Source organism: Neoarius graeffei, chromosome 10, assembly GCF_027579695.1.
Source record: "Neoarius graeffei isolate fNeoGra1 chromosome 10, fNeoGra1.pri, whole genome shotgun sequence".
Lineage (NCBI taxonomy): Eukaryota > Metazoa > Chordata > Actinopteri > Siluriformes > Ariidae > Neoarius > Neoarius graeffei.
Window position 1 is genome coordinate 20,606,768 of NC_083578.1, and position 14,852 is coordinate 20,621,619.

At 40.5% G+C, this 14,852-nt stretch overlaps 1 protein-coding gene across 2 annotated transcripts in view; it reads right to left on the reverse strand.

Annotated features, from left to right (window-relative positions):
• clcn6 (chloride channel 6) overlaps positions 1–14,852 on the reverse strand; it is a 75,285-nt gene that overhangs the window by 9,527 nt on the left and 50,906 nt on the right. For both annotated transcript variants that reach the window (XM_060931501.1, XM_060931502.1), the window contains 4 exons: positions 14,180–14,336; positions 8,512–8,618; positions 8,096–8,282; positions 1,276–1,433 (listed from right to left, as the gene is read on the reverse strand). In XM_060931501.1, the coding sequence (XP_060787484.1) occupies positions 1,276–1,433; positions 8,096–8,282; positions 8,512–8,618; positions 14,180–14,336 (609 nt within the window). The remainder of the gene's footprint in view (positions 1–1,275; positions 1,434–8,095; positions 8,283–8,511; positions 8,619–14,179; positions 14,337–14,852) is intronic.

Genomic DNA, 14,852 nt, shown 5'->3' on the forward strand with positions numbered 1-14,852 from the left:
GGACCATTTCTCAGTGTCTGTTTTTTTTAATCAATAGTTTTTCAGTAATAACTTAATATTTAACATATCACTCAATTTTAAACAACCCCCGCGCCTCCCCCACGACTTGCCCCCATAGTCTCCAAAATTTCTGTGGGAAACACTGGCGTGCGTAACAACGCTAATCAAGCTTAAGCTAGACGACCCGCCTCAAATACCCGTCCCGGGTAAATGTTATCCCAATTTTAGATGGCCTGTTCCAAACCATCCCACCCCATGAAAAATTCGTACTTGCATATCTCTATCTATCTATCTATCTATCTATCTATCTATCTATCTATCTATCTATCTATCTATCTATCTATCTATCTATCTATCCCTGCACGCTTTGCGTGCATTATGTCTGCCGCTGGCAGACATTTTACCATTTTGCACCCTGCTGTAAATTATTTGTACCCTGCTATTCTCCCAAACTTTGAAGCCCCTGCATCACATGGTGGGCTTTCCCCGTTCGCGCAAGGCATTGTGGGATACAAATTTGAAACAGGAGAGAACGATGGATGACGCGAATGAAACGTGGAAGACCGACTACAGTAACGGAAAGCGAGAAGAAAAGACGTTCTGTTGTGAAGGAAAGGAAACGCAGGACCAAACTAATAAATCTCGGCAGTCAGCGAGCACCTCGGTGTGATCAGCTGTTCGTTTAGCGACAGAATGATGGAACAGTCAGCGCACGGTCAAATATAAATCTGTAGGTGGCAGTAATGCAACACTGTGGATGTCAACTGCCGTAAAACCCAAAAGAAGGTAAATCTGCGCATGCGCACACGGACTTCCTCGGTCTGCTTAACTGCGCAAAGCAAGCGATTTCATGCATATTATTTGCTCGGGAATCCACTCGAATTAAATAACTTCCCAGGCACAGAATGGCCTGATATTTTGTGAGATATTACAGAAATAAACATACATCACAATGACCAAATTTCAGACGGAACTAAATTTCACCGATTTTATGAAATCGAAAGGCTGTCTAGCTTTAACTGAAAATAATTGTCAACAATATACCCATTACATGAAATTTAGATCAGTCAAGATGTACTTGGTATCGGAGTTTTGCCTAGCTTACGCAAGCCCTGGCTAAAAGAAACTGAAGCTTTGCGATACCAATTGGTCATTGTGCATCTACGATGACCGAACTATTCATTTAACTGACACGGAGTGGCAGTAGAAGTTATCAGGACTAGGCTGCTTGATTTCATGGAAAGTGCTTTACACCATGACAAAAACACTGCTTACCTCCTGTCCAGCATCTGCTGCAGGATATCCTGACCCTCCTCAGCGAGCTCCACCCCCACCTGCTCATCACACACGTTACGCAGCTCACTGGAAGGGTACGATTTCATCGACTGGCACCTCCGCCTCTGCTCTCCTGCCCGTGTCAACACGCTTGTTTTCTACACAGGGAGACATGCTTTTGTTCCCTTATATATTTATAAAAAGCATAGCTCATTTACGTGTTTATATTAAAAAGTGACAAGATGTAATAATATCAGAGAAGTAAAAGGTTCACGGGAAGCGTTCCACGTCATATCCTTGGAACGTTCTCCCGACTGTGGTTAATAAACCGTATGAATAAATGACTACATGGGTGGAACATGAAATTTATTTTGTCGGTCTACATGCAAAAGGACGTCAGATGTTTTGACCACCTTACTTACATCAGTAAACATTCCACTGATCGGCCGCTTTAACAGGAACTTGTTCTTGATTCTAAGATTCCTGTTCTTGGCTGGCAGGAGTGGAACCCAATGTGGTCTTCTGTTGCATGCAGAGATGCTTTTCTGCTCACCACGGTTGTAAAAAGGAGTTGCTTTCAGTTACTATATCTTTCCTGGCAGCTCAAACCAATCTGGTCATTTTCCTCTGACCTCTTAACAAGGAGTTTGCTTCCACCCACAACAGAACTGTCGCTCACTCGGTGTTTTTTTTTATTTTTCGCACCATTCTGTGTAAACTCTAGAGACTGCCGTTTCAGCAGTTTCTGAAATACTCAAACCTGTCCATCTGGCTCAAACCAACACCCATGACACAGTAAACGTCAGACTGAGATCACAATTTTTCCCATTCTGACGTTCGAAGAAGTGAACATGAACTAAAGCTCTTGATTTGTATCTGCAGGATTTCATCTACTGTGCAGCTGTCAAGAGATCGGCTGATTAGACAACTGCACGAAACCGTAGGTGAATGGGTGTTCCTAATAAAGTGGCCAGTGAGTGTACTGTATATTTAACTCCCTGGATAGCTGATTGGTGCATATGTACAGAAGTTAATGAAGCCACGTGTCCACCATTTTGGGGTGCCCTAACAACCGGCATTGAAAAGCGTAAAGAAAACCGCCACTTTACGTGTCAACATTAATAATTTGGCCATTTTTTTAAAGTTTTGTTCAATCTTGTTGGATTTGTACAAACAATAAAAACAGAGGTGACAGGACAATAATAATGTAGGGTTACGTTAGCACTTCATACACTTCAAATTGCATTCACCAAGACTAGCCTACAGAGGTTGCATTGCTAGTCCCTGGCTGTAAAGCCTATATAAAACACATTATATAAAATACTGGGAAATACGCCACTAGTATTTTTCATACGAGCTACATCCGGGACATGGAGACCCAAAACTAATCAAAACCATGACATCAATCTCTATAGGTCACTTGTGAGGAAATTGATAAATTGTTTTGATAAATTCGAGTACTTTATTTATTTATTTTTTTGTATGTCTATATAATAAAAAGATCACACGTTGGCTTGAAGATATGAAGTTTATCTTCTCATGCTGGGGAAAAAAAAACAAAACAAAAAACCCCCCACATTTTTCATGCAAAATACATCGCAGATCTTAGTGACATATTGAAATAATATTGGCTGGTTTTGAGTGGTATATCAGATATATTCCACTCAGCTTGCGTGATACTGAAGGAGTCAAAGATGAGTTCAATATCATGCTAGCTGAATGGAATATATCTGATGGACCGTGAAAAAAAACCCAGCCAACATTATTATACTACATGCATACCTCTTTTCATATCAGCATTCTCGAAGGCTAACACTAGCTTACCCACGACTCTGTGCTGTTAGTGCAGCAGTCCAGTTAGCTTCCAGCCGGTGTAGCAGTAGTGTTAGCAAAGGCAGATGCTAGCTTACCCGCGACTCGGTGCGGTTAGTGCCGCAGTCCAGTTAGCTTCTAGCTGGTGTAGTGTTAGCGCAGGCAAGCTGCTGATTATTATTCCTGTGTAACATGTCTGTGAAGATTCTCAATCATCCAGGTTATAGTAAACTGTGGGTGGTAGAAACGGGCAACTGGACTTGCTTGAAGATTCTTGAAAACGTTTCACCTCTTGTCCTTTTGGACGAGAGGTGAAACGTTTTCAAGAATCTTCAAGCAAGTCCAGTTGCCCATTTCTACCACCCACAGTATTCCTGTGTAACTTACTTAGTTACTTTTAAAATCAACATCAACAAATTACATACAACGGAGTGACCGGAGAGCCAAAATTCTCTCAAAATCTTCCACTTTTAACAAAGCAAACCTCACAGCCATGTTTGTTGACAAACGGTCACTCACTAGCACTAGTTTTACATCCCTGATGTGTCTCTTTTCCAGTTTTTCGATGTTCATTGATCTTTAGAAGAGAAAAACGTGTGTGAAGAATATGTAATGAAGTTTTGGTAGCTTTCAGGTGTTCAGCACATCTTCAGTTTCAGTTTACTTAGTGCTTAAACCTAACACTGAATTAGCCCCATCTTCTCTGCCAGCCAACAAAGAAATGATTATGCGCATGCACAGCAGAAAAGTTGTTATTGGATCTTTGCATGAGCTCCATTGTGTGATGTGTTGTCTTGACAAGGTGCATTATAACAATACTGCACGCTCATTCTCCATTGGGGAGAGTGGCGTAATACATGGAGGATAATCGATATAACAATATTGCATGCCATCGATAAACCCGCTAAAAGGGAATAGAATACATATATGTTATTTACCAGCTTGGAGGTCCATATCATGAAACACCATGACCGAGGTCAGTATTCAAGACTAAGGTCACGGTATTTCACCATACAGACCGACCTTAAGCTGGTAAATAATATATATATTTTTTTTCCTTTACCAAATTCTAACAAAACGAGAGCGGCCGAAAGGGAAAACTGAGCTGAGCCGCTATTTTGAATCCTCATTCACGGCTGTAATGCAAATGGCTTCCTCCTCGGTATACAAGTGCACTTCCATGGCAGGAAAAAACAAAACAAAACAAAACAAAAAAAAAAAAAAACTACATTTTGCCGCCTACGTAGTCCCCTATTTATACAAATAGGAGTCATTCAGGATTCAGCCATGTTTTTGCTCGGGGTTAGCAACAGTTACAGGTTTTTAGCTTTCTCCTGAAATGTTTTCTTTTATTTCTTCTTCCTCAGGGTAGTAAAACTCGCTTTCGCTGTGAACACTGTCGTTATCACTACCCATGATGTAAAATTAATGCTATTCTCCTGAGAAATGCTGGCAAAAATTTAAGATTTTTGATAATCTTATAAATAAATCTTATAAAAAATAAACAAACAAACAAATAAAGATAAATGTTGGCAAAAAATGCTACGTTTGTTGCTGTTGTGAACAAGCGAGTCACCAGAGGTCTATAACCGGGGTCCGTATCATAGGATACGGACCTGCTCGCTAGCCAATCAGAATGCAGGATTTGATGGAAACCGGACCGCGAAAAAAAAAGGTATTTATTCCACTGAAAAAGTGGCCTGTATGTATAATAATTGCCGATATTATACTCAGATGATGTCGCTCCCAGTGTTTTCCCACTGACTTGACGCACGTTGTCAAAATGGGGAACCAGTTCATAATTAAAATTATTTTGATTAACTTGCATTTTTTGTGTGGATGTGTCCATATAATATAAAAGCACATTACACGGTGGTGCAAAGATATGAAGTTTATCTTCTCATGTTGAAAATATTTTCACTTGTGAATATATTCACCACTCGAAGATAAATTTCATATCTACCGTGTAATATCCTCTCTCTCATTATTTATTTATACACACACACACACACACACACACACACACACAGAGAGTATGTCATTTACTGCAATATTTTTATAATTTGTTCATGTATTTTACTATGACTATTTCAAAGAACCATCAAGTATACCGTTTTCTTATGGCTTTTCTTGCTTTTTCCCCCCTAATAATTACATGCACGTTTTACAGAGATCATGAGTCTATCAGTTATATATTTTTATTAGTGCTGTCAAAAATGTCGCGTTATTATTGCGTTAACTTGACTCAATTTTAACGGCAATAATTTTTTTATTGCGAGATTAACGCTCTGTGACATGATGTAGGTTTTCATAAGCTTTTGAAACTGCCAGGAACTTGGAACAGAACAGAGACTTTGCTTAGAAAAACGATAGCAGCTAGACTGTAATGTCACGCCCCGCACAGCCAGAGTCCTCTGCCCTCCCCCCAAAGAACCAGCGCGGGCAGCTCGCGCTGCCGCACCTCGGGACGAAGAGCCACGGTGCTTGGCTTAGGTTTTGTTTTCCCATCGGCGGCTCCAGCCCGACTTTGCAGTGGCTGTGACAAGACGTGTTATACGGAGCCGTAGTAACTCGTCCCCTCACTTTTAATTACCCGAGCGCACGCCTTAACGCAAAGCGTGCGCACAGGTTATAACTCGTGCGCGCGCATTAATATCTCGTGCACACGCCTTATAAGTCGTTCCCATGCTTTGTTATTTTTTTATTCACCATGTCCCCTCTACGGCTCCGTAGTGTTATGCTCTGCAATTTAAAAAAAAAATAAAAAATTGGTACAAAGCAAGCCCATTCACTTTTTTTATGCTGATAAGAAAATTACAATGGTTTTTCATGTGACAAAAATGTGCGATTAAATTGCGATTAATCGCGAGTTAACTATGACAGTCGCGACATTAATCGCGATTAAATATTTTAATCGCTTGACAGCACTAATTTGTATATATTTCTGTTCAGTGCCCAAGTTTGCATGTTAGTGAAGCAAAAAGAAATTCCTTGTACATTTATTTGTTTTGTTCATATGGTACATTTGTTTATTTTGTTGTGCTCCCTAAAGGAGTGGTCCACACTCACGAGTCACTATGCATACATTTCACATACATGCAAGTTTTTCACGAATTTCACGTTTTTCCAACGTGCGACTAGCAATTTGCGTTAAAGTACCTTGCTTATAGGTACATGGGTGTTAGACCTTGAGGGAAGGGTGGTGATGTTGATTTGACGTATTGATTGCAGTGTTCTTGTAACTGTACTAACCTGCTAAACTAGGCCCTATAGACTAGCTGTAAATGTAACTAAGATCTAGATCTACTGCATTGCTTGGCAAAGATTTTGCAGCCTCAGCCAATGTAGGCAAACGATTGGCATAAAATCAGAAAAAATGTATAACTTTTCACCTCTACAAATTAGTTACCAGTTTTGACCACATCTTTAACATTTAACCATTTATTCAATAATTACCTGTGGAATGATTTTGTGCAACCGGAAAATTGTTTGTTTTTGCATCCAAATGCAACACACGTGGGTATGACTGTTTACTGATCTAATGTTACCAGGGCATGAGAGCATGGAGCACAAACATGGTGGCAAGTGGCATCATCAGTTCCGACCAATAGATATCCAGCAAGTTAAATATAGACCAGTGGTACATTCATGGTTCAATCTCCAGCTTTCTTTACAGTTTGCACATTACTAAACATATTTCTAACTACATTCTAAATGTTGAAAAACACAAAAAGCTGGGTCAAATACCTCTATAATCCTTTCTAACAGGAAGGATTTGATAAATGAACAACTAACCCGTCACCATAAAAGGGAGGAAAGACATTTTAAAAGTAGGTCACTTGCTCCATCGTGTGGAAATAAACGGCACTGTACAGTAGGAATGCAATGAGGACTTTGTTACTAATAATAAAATAAATTGTGTGAATTCTTTCATAAATCATAATATTGTGACAGAATAAAGATCTTGATCTCCTGACGATAAAATAATCATTATTATCCAACCCATCGTTCCCTTGCGAGTCACATTAAATTGAGAAATAAGGCACTTTGCAGTGTACTGTTAGAGGAAAATAATCAACTCTGGTGTTGTTGATTATTGCCCTGCAGCAGCGCTCCCTGTAGTGTTTTATTCCTTATACCAGTGATTCCCAACCACTGTGCCGCGGCACATTAGTGTGCTGTAAGAGATCATCAGGTGTACCGTGGGAAATTATCCAATTCCACTTAATTGTTCCAAAAATTATTATTTATTTACTGCAAATAATTTGTCTTTATTCGTCTATGCCAGCGACATATAATGACAGGCAGAACAATTAAACACTCTTCCACTAGATGGCAGCAGGTAGCTAATTAACCTGTGTATCTACCTGTTGCCATTCAAACAATAGAATTAGTAATGTTTCAGGTGTGACAGCGGTGATAGCAATGGATAAATATTTGAAAAAGTACACAATCCAAACTGGGTCCTGGAGAAAATTCTGACCCAGATGAAGGCCCTAGTATGAGTAGAGGTCAGAAGAAAGCAAAAAAAAAGTGATTTTCCACAACCTATCTATGCGAGCTGGGCTTTTCAAGCATGACTGCTATAAAAACTAAAAAAGGAGAGTGACTCCAAGCTGAAGATCTTTGTGTGTGCCTTTCTTCAATTCCTGCGAGTATATCAGCTTTGTGTTCAACTAAACAGGCCCAGGTTTCACACGGAGTAAGTAAATTGTGAGTAAATTGAGACTAGATTATCATTATATTTCATTATATATACTTTTTGTGACATTTTTGTTTGGTGGTGTGCCATGGGATTTTTTGAATGTAAAATATGTGCTGTGGCTCAAGAAAGGTTGGGAAACTGCCTTATACAACTGATAAAAAACTGTAATCATGTTTAAAACCTGAGCTTTGAAGGACTTGCTTGCATTGCTCTCAAAAAAATAACAGTTATGATGCTCGATGTCTTTAAAGCAGCTTAATCTATGCTATCTGGAATTATTACTCTGAACGATGAAGGCTGTACCTTAAATCTGATATTGTTGCTGACCAGGATGTTCCCCTTCATGAACTCTTTTTCATTATCACGGTTCTCAGTGACCACGGGGAAGGCGTGATACACGGTGGTCCTCAAGATGCTGACCAAAGACTGAATGCGTGTGTGGGGATACACGTAGGTCAGGTTTGGCTCCATGATGTCACTCGCGGTTAGTCTGTGAGTGGGATTGAAATTAAATAAAATACACGTCTTTTATACATTTAGCTTTCTGGAAAAGTGGCTGTAGTGTTTCCAAAACTGGGCCTTACAGAACACCATTGTGCTTTAAAATCGACACTTAAATTTCAGTAACAATTTTACCTCTATAGTACGTTTTCGTCTGACGGTGTATATTGTGGAATGAAATGTTAAAACAGAGAGCAAATACAGAAACTTTCTCTTACTTGTCCATTTCTACTTCAGTCTCCCACTCCAGTAGTGGCACTCCTCTCAGGTGAATATGAATATCATAAATTCCCTTATTAAACAAATCTCCTGTCCATTTGGCCACCTGGGGGAGGAAAAAACAAGATTAAAATAGTTATTAAATACAACCCCGATTCCAAAAAAGTTGGGACAAAATACAAATTGTAAATAAAAACGGAATGCAATGATTTACAAATCTCAAAAACTGATGTTGTATTCACAATAGAACATAGACAACATATCAAATGTCGAAAGTGAGACATTTTGAAATTTCATGCCAAATATTGGCTCATTTGAAATTTCATGACAGCAACACATCTCAAAAAAGTTGGGACAGGGGCAATAAGAGGCTGGAAAAGTTAAAGGTACAAAAAAGGAACAGCTGGAGGACCAAATTGCAACTCATTAGGTCAACTGGCAATAGGTCATTAACATGACTGGGTATAAAAAGAGCATCTTGGGGTGGCAGCGGCTCTCAGTAGTAAAGATGGGAAGAGGATCACCAATTTACACCCCCTAATTCTGCGCCGACAAATAGTGGAGCAATATCAGAAAAGAGTTCGACAGTGTAAAATTGCAAAGAGCTTGAACATATCATCTACAGTGCATAATATCATTAAAAGATTCAGAGAATCTGGAAGAATCTCCGTGCGTAAGGGTCAAGGCTGGAAAACCATACTGGGTGCCCGTGATCTTCGAGCCCTTAGACGACACTGCATCACATACAGGCATGCTTCTGTATTGGAAAGTCACAAAATGGGCTCAGGAATATTTCCAGAGAACATTATCTGAACACAACTCACCGTGCCATCCGCCGTTGCCAGCTAAAACTCTATAGTTCAAAGAAGAAGCCGTATCTAAACATGATCCAGAAGCGCAGACGTCTTCTCTGGGCCAAGGCTCATTTAAAATGGACTGTGGCAAAGTGGAAAACTGCTCTGTGGTCAGACGAATCAAAATTTGAAGTTCTTTATGGAAATCAGGGACGCCGTGTCATTCGGACTAAAGAGGAGAAGGACGACCCAAATTGTTATCAGCGCTCAGTTCAGAAGCCTGCATCTCTGATGGTATGGGGTTGCATTAGTGCGTGTGGCATGGGCAGCTTACACATCTGGAAAGACACAATCAATGCTGAAAGGTATATCCAGGTTCTAGAGCAACATATGCTCCCATCCCGACGACGTCTCTTTCAGGGAAGACCTTGCATTTTCCAACATGACAATGCCAAACCACATACTGCATCAATTACAGCATCATGGCTGCGTAGAAGAAGGGTCCGGGTACTGAACTGGCCAGCCTGCAGTCCAGATCTTTCACCCATAGAAAACATTTGGCGCATCATAAAACGGAAGATACGACAAAAAAGACCTAAGACAGTTGAGCAACTAGAATCCTACATTAGACAAGAATGGGTTAACATTCCTATCCCTAAACTTGAGCAACTTGTCTCCTCAGTCCCCAGACGTTTACAGACTGTTGTAAAGAGAAAAGGGGATGTCTCACAGTGGTAAACATGGCCTTGTCCCAACTTTGAGATGTGGTGTTGTCATGAAATTTAAAAAATCACCTAATTTCTCTCTTTAAATGATACATTTTCTCAGTTTAAACATTTGAATATGTCATCTATGTTCTATTCTGAATAAAATATGGAATTTTGAAACTTCCACATCATTGCATTCCGTTTTTATTTACAATTTGTACTTTGTCCCAACTTTTTTGGAATCGGGGTTGTAGTTAAATAGGCCTAATTGTTAGAGAAGCAGTTTTTGGACCAAATGAAGTTTGGTGGGGGATATAGAAACAGGGCCGGTCTGTCTGTCAGGACATCACAGCCCATCCTCATTCATTACTTTCTGCAGCATGCCCTGACAAGTTTTATTGCTTACATGCAGTACGGATATTTTTAATTTCACAAGTATAAGAAAAGGGGTTGGATAATCATCATCTATCTTCCTATTTGAATAGTATGCCAAGATGCAAACAACTTGTGTGGTCGTACAAAGAACGTTCCTCCATAAAGGGCAAACTAAAGAACCATTTTGATCATCTCATCTCATTATCTCTAGCCGCTTTATCCTTCTACAGGGTCGCAGGCAAGCTGGAGCCTATCCCAGCTGACTATGGGCGAAAGGCGGGGTACACCCTGGACAAGTCGCCAGGTCATCACAGGGCTGACACATAGACACAGACAACCATTCACACTCACATTCACACCTACGGTCAATTTAGAGTCACCAGTTAACCTAACCTGCATGTCTTTGGACTGTGGGGGAAACCGGAGCACCCGGAGGAAACCCACGCGGACACGGGGAGAACATGCAAACTCCGCACAGAAAGGCCCTCGCCGGCCCCGGGGCTCGAACCCAGGACCTTCTTGCTGTGAGGCGACAGCGCTAACCACTACACCACCGTGCCGCCCCATTTTGATCAATTCAACTTAAAAAAAAAAAAAGTGTATCTGCTGGATGTAGTAGAGCATGGTGTCGGAACCCTGCTGTGAAAATCACACCTTGTATTCCATTAGAGAAGAGCCGCCGACCCACTGAGAAACAGCTGGTTCAAAGCTTTGTCCATGTGGTGCAAGAACGGTGGAAAAGCACACGCGTGAAAAAGTCAAAAACTGCCATAATGTCATTTTGGTGGGGGATACAGAAACGGGTTCCATCCAGCTGTCTGTTCGATCACCTTTTTGTTTCCGGGCCATATCTTCATTATAATTTGTATACATATCAAGCAACATGAGAATTGGTGTCTTTTGCCATTTTGGTTTTTTGAAAAAAAGTATTTTTTCAAATTTTTACATAAAAAAATAGATTTTGACTTAGTTTCTAAGAGCAATGTTCGTTTCCGGAGCATATATCCAAAACTATTCATGATACAGATTTGAAACTTGGTATACATGTTAACAAGGTGATGTAGATGCACCTTTTCATACTGAGAAATTAATTTTTCATGTTTCCATGGAAACAATTTCAGATTTAGTCTCTTGGGTTAGTCTTAGGGGTAGGTTTTGTTTCCAGAGGAGAACTTGAAAACTGTGAGTGGTATGGTCTTGAAAGTTGGTATGTATGTATGTATGTATGTGTGTTGATTAAGTAATATATATGTGCCTTTTGATACTAAGAAATGTGAGAAATTTTAATTTTTAGCTCACCTGGACCAAAAGGTCCAGTGGGTTTAAGCCATGGGCTGCTGAGGTCAGTGTAAAGAGGTAGGGTTGGATTCCTGCAGCAGAACTTGAAAAATATCTTGCAACTTGGTGTATATAGTTGGTACTGTATATAGAGCGAGGGATATAGATGACGCCATCTCACACACACACACACACACACACACACACACACACACACACACACACACTGCGCCTTGCAAAAGTATTCATACCCCTTGAACTTTTTCACATTTTTCCACCTTACAACCACGAACTTTTATTGAGATTTTATGTGATAGACCAACACAGAGTAGCACATAATTGTGAAGTGGAACAAAAATGATAAAATGGTCTTCAAAATTTTAAACAAATAAAAATCTGAAAAATGTGATGTGCATTAGTATTCAGCCCCCCTGCGTCAATACTTTGTAGAGCCACCTTTTGCTGCAATTACAGCTGCAAGTCTTTTGTGGTATGTCTCTACCAGCTTTGCACATCTAGATACTGAAGTATTTGCCCATTCTTCTTTGCAAAATAGCTCAAACTCAGCCAGATTGGATGGAGAGCATCTGTGAACAGCAATTTTCAAGTCTTGCCACAGATGCTCAATGGGATTTAGGTCTGGACTTTGACTGGGCCATTCTAACACATGAATATTCTTTGATCTAAACCATTCCATTGTAGCTCTGGCTGTATGTTTAGGGTCATTGTCTTACTGGAAGGTGAATCTCCTTCCAGTCTCAAGTCTTTTGCAGCCTCCAACAGGTTTTCTTCCAGGATTGCCCTGTATTTAGCTCCATCCATCTTCCCATCAACTCTGACCAGCTTCCCTGTCTCTGCTGAAGAAAAGCATCCCCATAGCATGATGCTGCCACCACCATGTTTCACAGTGGGGATGGTGTGTGCAGGGTGATGAGCAGTGTTAGTTTTCCACCACACATTGTGCTTTGCATTTAGGCCAAAAAGTTCAACTTTGGTCTCATCTGACCAAAGCACCTTCTTCCACACGTTTGCTGTGTCTCCTACATGGCTTCTTATGCCTGTCTTTCAACAATGGCTTTCTTCTTGCCACTCTTCCAAAAAGGCCAGATTTGTGGAGTGTACGACTTATAGTTGTCCTGTGCACAGATTCTCCCACCTGAGCTGTGGATTTCTGCAGCTCCTCCAGAGTGATCATGGGCCTCTTGGCTGCTTCTCTGACCAGTGCTCTCCTTGCTCGCTCTGTCAGTTTAGGTGGACAGCCATGTCTTGGTAGGTTTGCAGTTGTGCCATACTTTTTCCATTTTTGAATGATGGATTGAACAGTGCTTCTTGAGATGTTCAGAGCTTGGGATATTTTTTTATAACCTAACCCTGCTTTAAACTTCTCCAGAACTTTATCCCTGACCTGTCTGGTGAGTTCTTTGGTCTTCATGATGCTGTTTGTTCTTCAGTGTTCTCTAACAAACCACTGAGGCCTTCACAGAACAAGTGTATTTATGCTGAGAGTAAATTACACACAGTAGGACTATTAACTAATTAGATGACTTCTGAAGGCAATTGATTGCACTGGATTGTATTTAGAGGTATCAGAGTACAGGGGGCTGAATACTAATGCACACCACATTTTTCAGATTTTTATTTGTTTAAACTTTTGAAGACCATTTATAATTTTTGTTCCACTTCACAATTATGTGCTACTCTGTGTTGGTCTATCACATAAAATCTCAATAAAAAACTTTTAAGTTCGTGGTTGTAAGGTGGAAAAATGTGAAAAAGTTCAAGGGGTATAAATACTTTTTCAAGGCACTGTCCATCCATCCCTTATTCACCCCCTGGGGGTGGTGGTGGGGTAACAGTGGCTACTTTGAAGAATCTAAAATATGTATGTTTGTTTTTTTAAACCACTTTGTTTCATCATATACGTGTTCCATATATTGTTTCAGGGTTTTGGTGTCTTCGGTGTTGTTCTGCAGTGGGGAGGGTGATCGGGGTACGGGAAAACCTATGGACAAGTACGGGTGTACAAACTTTTGCCTGGTATGATGTATATACTACAAAATCACTGATACTGTATGAAATCATTAAGGATTTAATTTGCACTTTAAAAATTTAACTCTTCCCCTTTGTTTATTACATATCTAGTATTCACTGTCCATGCGCTATTGTTTTTGTGTATTGTTTTGTTATATTGCACAATCTTTGTGTTTGGGGCCAAAAAAGGTCGTCAGGTTGATTCTCTGAACCAGCAGGAATAGCTGAAGTGCCCTTGAGCAAGACACCCAACCCCCAACTGCTCCCTGGACTGCTCTGGGTGTGTGGTACGTCACTCTGGATAAGAGCGTCTGCTAAACGCCATTAAATGTAATGTAATGTAAAACCTCCTCAATGAAGCATTTCTAGATTTTCTATTTTTATTCCATCACTCTCACCCATTCTCAGCAACCATTTTTTTTTCTGTACAGTAAACAACTTGACAAACATTTGAACCATGTAAAGGCTGAATATGTGCTTACCATTAGTGTAATCATGATGGGAAGGCCATATGTGATCTCATTGGTTGATTCGATGAGGATGACGGTCAGGCTGATGGTCATGCGTACCACGCCTCCCAGAAAGGCAGCTGCTCCGATCAGAGCAAAAGTCCCTGAGTATATTTGCATACCAAGATTTCTGCAGAAGAGAAACTGTCATTTACACACTTCTAGCCTTTCAACATTAGTAGGAGTTACAGGGACAAAAAGCAGAACATGGCCCTGGCATAAAAAGTCTTGTAGAGGCAGGTCACCAGGAAACTGGCTCATGAACAGTTTCCTTACTGCTACTGTTTTAGAAGAATAATAAAGGATTCGGAGAGCACAGACCTCCACCAAGGAAAATCGTCAACTCTTCTAGGATATGCAAATCGGCAACTGCAGCCACTTTATACGTCTGGATACACTTCCAAATCTCTTCGGATTATGTCCCGATGTGTATACCCCAGAGGATTACTGGTACCCGTGAATGCGGATCGTGACGTGCAGTCACCGTATTTCTACAGTGGTTATGTTTTCCCTCTCTCACAATATTAGCGAGTGATATTAAAATGTGTGAATCCGTCCCATGACTTGAACGTGCCCCAAAATTGAATGGGTTCTTCTATGGCTCATGCTACACCCTTCCACCAAGTGTCATGGAAACCGGGTTGGT